A 13,092-nucleotide genomic window follows, 5' to 3' on the forward strand; every position below is an offset into this window, starting at 1 on the left:
TCCCTGCTGGATCTTTACTTAAATTTCCTTGATTTTGTGACCAATTATTTTAGTTATTAGTTGCCTCGTGGAAGGCCCAGGACACGCTGATGGGACAATGTCTCTGAGCTGGCCTGGTGTCGCCTTGGGGTCCCCCCAGAACGGCTGGAGGAGGTGTGCGTGGATCGGGAGGTCTGGGCATCTCTGCTGAGACTGCTGCCCCTGCTACCCGGCCCCGGATAAAGCGGAAGAAAATGGATGTATGGAATAATTTGAGGAAAATTGCGATTTCCTTCAACAATTTAAAAATAATTTTCTCATGTGATACAAACATGGGAAAATACCGTTGTGTTTCATATGTATTTGGAGGAACTGAGATATGTGCAAATTAATTGTTGATAACTTACAAAATGATTTTTTTTTACCTTCTCCTGCGGGTCTAATTAGATGCTCTAAACCAGTGGTTCCCAAACTTTTTTGGCCTTTTTTTTTAATTTCTGAATCTATTTACCTTTGAAACAATATATCACACGACTATGTTATCATAAATTTGGAAAATACAGGAAATGGTTGGTGGGTTGGTGGGCCCCCGGGCCCCATTTAAAAAAAAAAAAAAAAAAAAGCTCAGAGCATCTCATCCTATTCATTCATAGAGTATTCAGCATCTAATGAGAATAACGGAGCAGTCGTCATTTTAAAAACGGGGCCCCCTGGCACCCCCATGACACGTACGGGGTAATGGGCCCCATTCATATATTGGTATGTGCCAATGATTCAGTACCACCAACTGTCGTAATATTTGACTCGCAAATAAATAACAAATCGACTTCTGTTTTTTTTGGGTTTTTTTCTTCTTCTGGGGCCCAAATCAAAAATCGGGCTCCGAGTTTTGATGCATATACATCTATATATTATAGCTACCACATGTCAGCCCGATCTGTTCATGAATAACAGAGGAGTCGTGATTTTAACTAGCGTACACAAGAAGAAGAAGAAGAAGAACAAAGTGAGTCTGAATGATCATAATGATGGAGGAATGAGTGATATTTTAAATAATCTCATTTTGATTTCACTAATTTCCAGCAACCACAAAGACATTTCTTTCTAGAATTAGTTTGTGATAATGTTTGAGCATTTTAGTTGAACTCAAGATGACCACGAGTACACATGAAGAGATCAGCAGTTCTAATCATCTGAAATGCAGCGAGAGACACACACACAGACATGTCACACACACACACACGCACACACACACACACGCACACAGTCACACACATACACACACACACACACACACACACAGTCACACACATACACACACACACACACACACACACACATACACACACACACACACACACACACATACACAGTCACACACACACACACACACACACACACGGTCACACACACAAACTTTATGCTGTTTATTTCTATTATAAACTGGCTGATTTTTACTTTATCCAGAATGTTTCAGCGCTCGCTCTCTCTCTCTCTCTGTGTGTGTGTGTGTGTGTGTGTGTGTGTGTGTGTGTGTGTGTGTGTGACTGTGTATGTCACACAGTAGCATTCTTCTCAAATGGAAACATGTTCCTCCTCCGACTCATAACATCTGGATATGTGAATGTTTACAGGTGGAGAAGTTATGGTTTTCACAGAGGAGATTTTTGACAGCATTCCATAAAACTTGGAACCCACTGTTGGCTTCTGTTGGCAACAGCCTCACTGTTACTGCTGAAGATGCAGAGCTCACTGCTTAAAAGTTGGAAAGAAAGTGAACCCCCCCCCCTTTTGTTTTTGTTTTTATGTTTTATTTTGTGTGTGTGTGTAATATTTGACTCTGTTTTGTCGTACAGCACTTTAAACATTTACTTACTGTATGTTACTAGGTAACAGTGTAGTTGTTTATTGTGACTACATCTGATGTGGGTTGTCAGGAGAGATAGTGGGATTCATATCGTCCTCCCAAGTAGAATCTTCAGGCTTTCTTTCTGAAATAAGACCAAAATAAAACAGTTTTATTATCTGTGGGGACTTTAATATTCATGTCTGTTGTCCATCCAACAACCTGACCAGTGTGTTTCAAAGCCTCTCTAGATCAGACTCCCCACACCCCAGCATGGCCACACACTGGACCTCATCATTTCCTGTGGTTTCCTACTGTCCATCTCAGAAATATCTGATATGAAACTTCTATTTCTGATCAATTCTCAGTAATATTTAATTTCACAGCTTCCCCTCGTGCAGCCACCATACCATCACTTCTACTACAGCTGGAGAGTTTGTTGAGGCATTTATGATCTCCATTTTAAATACTGTCTTCTCTGTGTCTGGAGGAGTTCCTCTCCTCATTCTGGCATGTTAGACACCATTGCCCTTGTCAAGCAAAGGTCCATCAAACCCAAACCAGACCCCTGGTTAAACGACACCACTCGTGCCCTGAGGGGGCGCTGTAGGCAGGCAGAACGCAGGTGGAACAATGATAAGCTACATGTATCTCTAGGGATCCTTAGAGACAGCTTTTCAGACTATCAAAGAAGCAGTTAAATATTCATCTCTACCAACTGTATGTACCATCAGTTACAAATCCCACTGACAGTGTTTTTAAAAATGTGCAAATCAACCTGTGACCATTTCCTCAATTTCTTTGTTGATAAAGTGGCCACAGTTAGACAAAGTATAAGCAGTGCCGTGTCTAACCTAACGGATGTCTTTAATGTGTGTGAGCCAGTGTCACTCTCTCAGCTCTCTGAGGTTGTCCAAAAGTTGAGACCCACTAGCTGTCCTCTTCACATCATTCCATCCGTGATGTTCAAAAAGGTTTTTGACAGAGTTGGACCATGACTCCTCCCATTTTTAATCAACTGCCTGAGGTCAGGGTTTAAGCAGGCTGTGGTCAGACCACTGATCAGACCTGTGTCCCATCTGACTTTTCTCTCTAAAATCCTTGAAAAACTTCAGGACACGCCACAGCACTGAGTCAGCACTACTGAAAGTTCAAAATGACATCCTGTTGTTTCTGGACTTTAAAAAACCAGTGTTGTCGGTGATGCTGGACCTCACTGCAGCATTCGACACAATGGACCACTCCGTCCTCCTGACCCGCCTGGTCCAGCAGGTGGGCCTTCAGGGACCTGTGCTGCAGTGGTTCAAGTCCTACCTAACAGACAGATCTTTGTAGTTTGTCCTCTGGTGTGCCACAGGGTTCCGTTTTAGGTCCTTTTTTATTTTCAATTTACATGCTGCCCCTGGGTTCAATCATCTCTTTACATGTATGCAGATGATCTACAAATCTACCTCGCTGTTTGGTCAAACTCCCCAGACACACCTCAGTCCATCCACAGGTGTCTGGATGACATCAAACTCTGGCCCTCACAGAACTTTTTATGTTTAAATGAAGCTCAAAACCCACTCAGGCCTGTTCCTGGTCTCCAGTCTCTCGTCCCCCACACACTCATCAGAAACCTTGGTGTAAATTTGGACACAAACCTAATTAACTCTGTAGTTAAGGCAAATTTTTTCCAGCTTCATCTTATCGCAAAAGTGAAACCTTTCCTCAGCCGCTCCGAAAAAACTATTCACGCATTCATCAGCTTACGATTGGATTAAATGCCCTGTATACTGGACTCAATCAGACCTCCATACACAGATTACAACGCTGCTGCCCAACTCCTCACAAACATGACTATATCACACCTGTCTTCTACTCCCTGCATTGGCCCCTGGTCCTGTTTTCAGTTCCAACCATGGCCTCACACCTGTGTATTTATGTGAGACTCTGACCCCTCACCAGCCGAGCAGAACCCCACGTTCTGCCCAACACCACCAGGTCGAGGAGCCCAGGTCGCGTTACAAACAGTGGGAGGTCCAAAACTCTGGAACTCGTTCCATCAAAGACCTGCTCCTGTTCAAGACTCACCTGTTTAGAAAGACCTTTGATCCTTAGTTCTGTTGTGATAAAAGTCTGTTTTTAATTCTATGTTATTTTTAAATTGTATTTTTTTATTGTGTACAGCACTGGTCAACTTTGGTTGTTGTAAAGCGCTTTAGAAATAAAACTTGATTGATTGATTGATTGATTGATTCCTGACCCCAAGGTTGAAAAACACTGATTTAGTGTCTCCTGTCGGTTTTGGCCCCTGGGCCTTGAGTTTGACACATGTGCTTTAAACCTTTGTAGTAATAATAATAATAATAATAATAATAATAATAATTTTACCTTTCGTGTACCTTTCGGATTGTAATTTAATTTGTAAGAAAGGTGTTATAGAAATAAAGCTTGATTGATATACAAACTCGTGTCATTTCAGAGAAAGCACATATTTATCTTTTAAGGGTTTTTTTTTTAACGCTGATACAACACATTCCATAGACTGGCATTAATTGAAGCTCAACTGGAACCAGTGTTCTTATTAAATTACTTAAATGAATTAAATTAAACTGGGCGTTATCCAAACGTTGTATTGATTGCATTTATTCTTTTCTCTGTAGTGACAAATGGAAACAGATCATTTTTACATCTGTGCTTTATTATGATGTGGGAAATAATCGTCCTCTGAACTGTGGACAGGAAATAAAACAGCCAATACAATGTTTCATTTTCACACTTCCTGCTGCACAAACACATGTTTGTTCCTGTGGAAAATTGGTGATTAAAAGTGTATATTTAATGTTATGTTGTATTTTTTTTAGATACCGGACGTTTGTGTCTGAAGACGCTGGACCCAACACGCTTGTTGCCACGGTGCTGGCAAAGGATCCTGATGGAGACGGGATCACGTACAAGATCACCACAGGAAACGAGGAGGGACACTTTGTCATCGACAGCCAGAAAGGTTAGACATGTTGTTTCTATGTTTGTGTACTACGGCCTTAAAGTAAATATGAGGCTGGACTTGGTAATATTATTACAAACATTTATATGAGAACAAATATATGGAAATTAAGGTCTTAAATACTCATAATAAGAACTGTTGTGGCGGCTTTTGATGAAGGAGATGGAGTCCAGCTTTAGGGTTGCTGGTCAGATGCTGACACAGGGTTTCTTATGTCAAAGGTAGGGCTGGGCAATATGTCGAGATTCAAGATATATCAAGTTTTCTATTTTGGCGATATAGAAAATTACAATATCGCCTCCATTGATATATATCTGTTTAGTTTTTATTAAAATACTCGTTTAAGGAGACACTGCTTTTAGATGGATTACTGAGTGCATTCTAACCCAAGCCACACTCCAAAACTCACTCACACATGCTGTCCCCTATTGGAGAAAAAAAAACAAAAGTGTCACATATTGTGCAGCTGGCTGTTAATAAATGAGCCTGTGTGGCATTTTACACCAGCAAAATTAAAGGTAGGGTAAGTAATTTTCTCCAGATACACTTTTTAAGTTTGTTTGAATTTTTTTTTATGTCCTGACAGAAATTAAGAATTTCAACCAATGAAAAAAGACAATTTGTTGTTTTTGTACACGAGCCCACACTCAAAGCGCGTTAGTGGTGACAGAGTTAAAACATAGTTTTCAGTCACGTTTTTTAACATATATAATGATAAAGTTTAGTGTTTACTTACCGCTGAATGAGACATGAACAATCGATGAGCTGAGGTCCGCTATTGGAGCACCGGCGCTCGTGCATGAGAGTGAGGGGCGTGGCTTGAGAGGAAGCACAGAGGGGAGGGGATAAAGGCGGAGCCCTCGGAGGATGCTACATTCAAATTCATGCTCATTTTCAAAAATTACCTACCCTGCCTTTAACCCTGAATTGCCTTTCTGGTAAGACTTTATTTGAATTTGAAAATATTGAGATTAATTTTGTATATCGGCATTTTCAGAAAAAATATTGATTTGAGTTTTGGTCCATATCGCCCAGCCCTAGTCAAAGGGTTTTGGGGAACAGAGGATTTTACCATCTTTCAGTGTGTGTGTCTCAGTGAATCTGCTGCTGTTCAGTTCTCAGTGTTATGTATGTTGCTGATAGCGGTAGTCATGACACAACAGAGCCTCCTCAGGCAGAGACCTTGGTGAATGCTATCAGTGTGCATTGGTATCTGGCCTGTTTAGGGCAGTCTGACCAGGGGAGAGTTCTCTAATTATGTATCAAGAACCTTCCATGGTGATAAAAAACATGAAACTTGAAGAACTTTTCAAGGATTCAAATATTCTTTAATTATCATTTAAGAGTCATGGTAGTACGTGATAGAATGAATTCCACCGTCTCGCCTTTAAAGAAATAAAATGAATGCAGTGTATAAAAAAAAGAAAAACACATGTTCAATTACAACTCAATTACAATTACGGTGACCGGCAGTTGTTCCAATTATAATTAAAATAATAATTTTTCCCCTGAAAGTAAATTACAATTAAGCTCTCAAGTTCAAATTAAATTAATTACAGTTACTGAGCATTAAATAAATAACCCTATAAAAATGTAACTTTCCTCTTGTGTTAGCTGTTAGCTTTCTGTTAGCATCCCTTATGACCAACGTCTTAAATCAAAATTAAAATTAAAATTCACAAATAATATTATCTATCATGCAATTGGTTTTTCATCTCTTGGTTATGTTGTTATGCTTCCTAATCAATGTAAATATTGGTATCAATATGTTTGTGTTGGCCTTTTTTCTCAGTATACCCATAGATTTATTTATTTTTAACTGAACTGACAGGTGAACGTGATATAAAAACCTATTTTAATAATTGTTAATATGAATGAGTCCGACATAGAACTATAACTACGTTCCCCGTGGTTGCATTTCATTAAATTGTAATTGACAGATTTTATAGAATTTTCATGCCAATTACAAAGTCATTAATGTAAACACTTCAAGAACGATTACAACAGAAACACATTTTTTCCAACTATAATTATAACTATGTCTTAATTGTAATCAATGATAATTTATGCAATTACAACTATAACTGACCCCAACCCTGGGTGTAGCTACAGTCAACAGTGTAAAAGCTGAACTAAATCATAACTGTCAAGTTTTGGATTTGAAAATAAGGGACATTTTCTGGCGCCCACTACCATCCGTCCGTCCACCCCCCCCCAACCAAGCTCCAGTATCCAGAGGTGGACAAGAAACCTAAAATAGCCACTTATCGACCACTTACTAAATATAATTATGTATTCCTACTAGGGCTGGACAATATGGACCAAAACTCATATCTCAATATATTTTCTCATATTGGTGATTTATGATATAAATCTCGATAATTTCATCAAATAAAGTCTGACCAGAAAAACAATTCTGGGTTAAATTTACTGATGCTAAATGCTACACAGGCTCATTTATTAACAAACAGCTGATCATTATGTGTCACTCAATAATCATCTAACTGAGCTTTACATGATGTTCTGAGAAGTAAAAGCAGTGACTCCTAAAACTAGGATATATATAGATATGAAATATTATAGTTTTCTATATCGCCAAAATAGAAAACTCGATACATCTTCAATCTCGATATATCTCCCAGCTCTAATTCCTAAATTATAAAACAGCCTAAATAAAAACATAAATGTGTATATGAAGCACATGTGTTTATTTAATATACTTACAGTTTATATACAAGTCAATAAAACGTACAAAACTGTTTATTCTATTGTTGTTTTTTATTGACGACCAAAACTCTGAAAAAGTACAAGATATTTATAGAGAAGCTCGTGAACGTCTCCAAATTAAATGATGACCTTTGTCAAACTTTGTCGTGCGATAAATCCTAAAGCTTCATCTCGCCTCAGGAACTGTTATTATTGTGGGACTTCTTTTTTTTGTTTTTCTACTTTCAACACAAACCCAAATTATCCTTAAAGATTGTTTTTCCCCAGACTTATTTTCACCTTGCTTTGGTGTGTGTCCTCTCTCTGCTATATTTATGTATGCTATATAAATGTAAAAGCTCTGCGATTTGTCAAGCGAGCCCCGGAGGCTCCTAAAACGCAGCGTGTGTGTGTGTGTGTGTGTGTGTGTGTTGGCTGCTTCCTAATAATATAAAGCTTCTAAAGCTTCTCATCTACGGTCACAAGCTTCCACTGTTGGTCAGCTGTGTTCATGAACACATCAGTGATGATCAAACCCAGTGTGACGCCCTGTTAGCGCAGTGTCACGCTGACAAAATAAAGATGGAGGTTGGGAAATAGCCAGCAAGGTTAACGATGCTGTGCGTGTGTGTGTGTGTGTGTGTGTGTGTGTGTGTGTGTGTGTGTGTGTGTGTGTGTGTGTGTGTGTGTGTGTGTGTGTGCGTGTGTGCGTGTGTGCGTGTGTGTGTGTCTCAACAAAAGGCTGTGAGTTAATTTAAAGACGTTTAACCAGTGGCGGCTCCTGACATATGGGGAAAATTAATAGGCAGAACACAATTGCCACATCTTGTTATTTTCTGGTCAACTTACATAAAAGTAGCAAATGTAACGACAACAGGGAAAAGTTTCATCCATGAGCGTTCAACCAATAAATGAACTTAACTCTACAAATGAAGATCAACAGATAAACTGTGAGTCAGTTTACCGCTCATATCAGCTCCGCAAAAATCCCTGGTTATATGATTTGCCCTCTTCGGTAGACACTTCCTAATTGTTCCGTTGCCATGTTGTCGTCGATACTACGTCGACTGAAAGAGACTTCTTTTAATGAAAGGATAAAGTTGCTCCGTACACTCACCGCTATGCTGACCTCAAACGTGACTAGCGCGTTGTGGTGGCTTAGCTACGTTAGGTATGATGAAAACACATTTGGGCGAGCCCTCCCAGAACCCTTAAGGAATGCAATTAATGACTGAAATTAGAAAAAATATTGATTTTACGAGAGTCTATATATGAGAGCAGTATGGGCAACTGAGATTGCCCAAAAGGGGCGGTATTTCATGGAGAACAGCTCTGCGCTGATTGGACAATGACAGAGAGAGCAGCTCAAACTGTCTAGAACTGTCACAGCCCTATAACACTGTGAAGGAATATGACAGAAAAAAATCACTTCTTTTTTTTCAACTTTGATGGGGCGTCGCCCTAATCGCCCTTATGAACAAACCGCCCATGTGTTTAACATTAATGGATAGAAACCAGTTTGCACTGGGTAATATTAGCTGAATTTGCTGAAAATAACCACACTAATCTGTGAACCCTTTGCTCTTTGGTTTTTCCATTTTAAATCAAAATAACATAAAGTGTGGTTATTTTTGTTTTACCGACTTAAAACTAAAACAGAAATACAGAAAAAAAAAAAAAAAATTAAAACAGATAAGCAGCTGTTTTAAAATGAAATCTTGTTCTGTTTGTCAGATATTTGGATATTAAAGTGGACATATGCTAAATCCACTTTTTTAGCCCTTAAATGCATTTTGTTGTATATTTAGAGTGTTTAGAAGTAGAGAAAAGTTCAAATTAATCTCTTTTGGTGCTCCGTTGATATCTTTATATTCTGTTTTGGTCATATTTTTCAATCTGTTTTGATTTCTCTATTCTCTATTACGTTTTTTGAACTATTACATCACAGTATTTGCAGCAGAACTGCCAAATTAGTTCATCAACTCCAGATCCAACACTTCGAGCAATCCGCCATTTTTATTTCTCGCTTTTATTTTGTAGTCCAAGCTCCAGGATGCAGAAGTTACGAGAGGATAAGTCAAAATGTTGGGTTGTTGGATGTAGTAACCCACACGCTTCATTACACCGTCTCCCAGCATCAGAACCTTTTCAAAGTGTCTGGTTGAGTTTTATTTTTTATAGAAATGTACCACATCTGTGGATAAGGTCATTTTTGTGTGTGTGAAGCACTTCAATGATGACTGCTTCATCAACCTCCACCAGTATAAAGAAGGATTTACAGAAAGACTTTGTCTGATTGAGGGTTCAATTCCTTCTATCTTTGGAGACGATGAACAGAGCACTTCGGTAAGCTGGAAATAACGCTAAAAAGTGTGATGATAAGACGTCCCTGTCATTGTTTTGTTAGCATTAGCAGTTGCACCGTCTTCATATGTTAGCACTGTGTGCTCGTTTTAGATCCTTGATGATATGGCCTACGTGATTTAATTTAAGTCTAAAGTTTTCAATAGTCATTTCATTTTGACGTTTTTGTCTCAGAAAAGACTGTATTAAAATGCATTTTGCGACGTTAGCTTGGCGCTAGCGTTAGCTCGGTGCTTGTGTTAGCTCACTTGTTAGGGTTCTGCAGGTTCATCATCTTCATTTTCATCTCGCTCCACTGGGTCAGACTCTGGCTGGAACATGTAAGGCTGGATGGACAAGTCTAACGTTGTTGACATTGTGTAAATAACGTGTGAATAAAAAGTTTATGCTCCGCTACATAATCGTATCTCTTCTATCAAACTACAAAAATGGCCGAGCAGGGTGGAGTTGAACCGAGAGGGGGCGGGATCTGAAGTGTCTCATTTGCATTTAAAGAGACCGCACCAAAACGAGTTGCTCTCAGAAGTACATCAGAAAAGGGGTAGAAAAGGGGTGGAGCTATAATAATGAGGAATTCAGACCCAAGCAGTGCAGTTCCGCTTTATATAGCCCACAACTGTATGATTTACTGTATATGTAAAAAGGAAGGATTTAAAACCATGATATGTCCCCTTTAAGGGAAACTAGGACGAGAGCTTCATGTTTGAATCTCACCACACAGACGGACACACAGGGGGGCAGACTTTTACTCCCGGACAATAAAAAAGGAGCAATAAGTCACATTACTGATGAACTGGTGAATTGAAAAGTTATTTATAAATCAATAAATCAAAACAAAAAAATGGAATTTAAGTCAAACGTGTTTAAAGGAACCAGAGGCGGTGTAATGAATCTACTGGTGCTCCTCATTTCTTGAGATCAACTTCCGTTAGTGGCTCACGGTATTACATACATTGTGGTGAACCCTTAAATTGAAATGGTGTGTAAGGATCAGTTTTGTTAGTAAATTAGTCACATCAAATAAAGTTCTCATGGAGATGGTGTTAGACTGGCCAAAAAATTATGGATTTGACTTGGATTTTAGTTCGACGCTGGCGTAAAAAAAAAATCACGTATGAGGACAGGTATGGGGGGGATGGGTGGGGGGAGATACTGCAGTGTATCTCCAACATGTCTCCTTCATATTGGATAAACAATTATCAGTTAGTGATCATCCATACATCCACACACATCAGTCCAGAACCAATGGGTCTAAATTAAAAGTCTCTTAATAAAATCTAACACAACTGTTTCTGCGTTAAGAATCTAATATAAGCTGAGTCTACTCTGTATTTATCCAAAGTTTTCATTTGGTTCAGTATAAATTGACTTATCTTTAAATTTCCAGAGCTGTCCCTCCTTTATTTCCCTCCTTCTTTTCTCCAAAGCTTCTGTCGCTGCTTCGATCACGGCTTCTTCACAGCGGTCTCAGACTCCTCCCCCTCAGCTTTAAGGTCATGGTCCAGGTCACACTGAACCCTCTCTTTAGGACTGATTCAACCTTCAAACACATACTCATTTGGCTATAGTTGCTAACTCTACTTAAGCCCCCACTATATGAATACATAGTTCTGACGAGCACTGTTTTATCAAACACAGCAGCGTAAACATCTGTCTGTGGGTTCCTCTGTGTGGTGAGATGAACACATGAGGCTCTCGTCCATAGTTTCCCTTAAATATCCAAAGATCTCACAAAATTGTCAAAGGGTTTTAGAGGAACACACTGGTCTGGACTTCAGACGTAAAAAAGCTTTCAGTGTGTGTGTTTTAGTGAAAATGTGTGTGCTCAGGGCTCTCAGTGTTGTGTATGTTGCTGATAGCGGTAATCATGACATAGCAGATCCTCCTCAGGCAGAGAGCTTGGTGTGTGCTATCAGTGGTGTACAATGGTATCTGGCCTGAGTAGGACAGTCTGACCACAACTGACCAGGAGAGAGTTATTACTGTTATTACATAATTAGTACTGTTTCACTCCAATCATAACTACATAATCATTAACTAAACAGTTATACAAGATTCTCTTATCACTTGTAATGTACATTTTTTTTTTTTTAAATGTATGTACATTTTGCATAATTAATAACTAAAGTGCCAGATATGTGTTTGGTGTATATGTGTATAGCACTTTATCTATATATATCGTTTAATGATATTACACAACAGTGTTTAATAGTGGCTGAGGAGAGTGCGGGGGTTTGACTATGAGGTCAATGTCTAAAAAAAAACAAGATATTGATATTTTATTTAACATATTAACATGAAAAATAAAACCTTACCATGAGTGTGGTGAATATAGACATTAGTATTTTAACAGTCAATCAATCAATCAATCAATCTTTTATTTGTATAGCGCCAAATCATAACCAATGGTATCTCAAGGCACTTTACAGTAGAGCAGTCTTAAGGACGGACTCTTCATTTTATGGATACACACATATGCATATATACGTATATACACATACATATGTATCCCACACCCAACATGAATTCATCATGGCGGCAAGGAAAACCTTCTGTTAAGCAGCAGGAACCTTGTGTGGATCCCATTCCTATGATGAACAGCCATCCACGTTATGCTGTGTTGGGTGTGTGCAGAGAAAAGGGTGGAGACAGAGCCGCTGAGTCTCTGTAACTCCACACTGAGGATCCCACGGACCTGCAAGACAAAAGCCAGAAGGAGAACAGGAGCAAACACACAAGGGAGTAAGCAGACATAGAGGGAGTGTTTGAAAGAGGAATGGGACCCTCTCCGGTCCCTCTCTAACCTAAATGACCTCTCTCTTAACGCCCTCTCCAACCTCTCTCCAACCGAGCATGCCAGACCCCCCCCCCCCGGCAGTCTATGCCTATTGCATCTTAACTATGAGCTATGAGCTGGTTCCTAACTAAAAGCTTTACCAAAGAGGAATGTTTTGAGCCTAACCTTAAAGGTAGAGAGGGTGTCTGCCCCCCGAACCGTGGTTGGTAGATGGTTCCAGAGAAGTGGGGCCTGATAACTGAAAGCTCTTCCTCCTATACTACTTTTAGAGATGAATGGAACAACGAGTAGTCCAGCATTTTGAGAGCGTAGTGTTCTGGGGGGATTGTATGGCACTACAAGCTCCTTGAGATAGACTGGTGCCTGTCCATTTAGGGCTTTATAAGTGAGAAGAAGAATCTTGAATTCTAT

General features: G+C 39.4%; 1 protein-coding gene across 1 annotated transcript in view; it reads left to right on the forward strand.

The window, feature by feature from the left end:
• Window positions 1-13,092, forward strand: part of LOC114459565 (neural-cadherin-like) — a 494,937-nt gene that overhangs the window by 185,994 nt on the left and 295,851 nt on the right. Inside the window, exon 7 of the mRNA XM_028441778.1 lies at window positions 4,672-4,814. Within this exon, the coding sequence (XP_028297579.1) occupies window positions 4,672-4,814 (143 nt within the window). The remainder of the gene's footprint in view (window positions 1-4,671; window positions 4,815-13,092) is intronic.

This window comes from Gouania willdenowi, chromosome 3 (assembly GCF_900634775.1).
Source record: "Gouania willdenowi chromosome 3, fGouWil2.1, whole genome shotgun sequence".
In the NCBI taxonomy this organism is placed as follows: Eukaryota; Metazoa; Chordata; class Actinopteri; order Blenniiformes; family Gobiesocidae; genus Gouania; species Gouania willdenowi.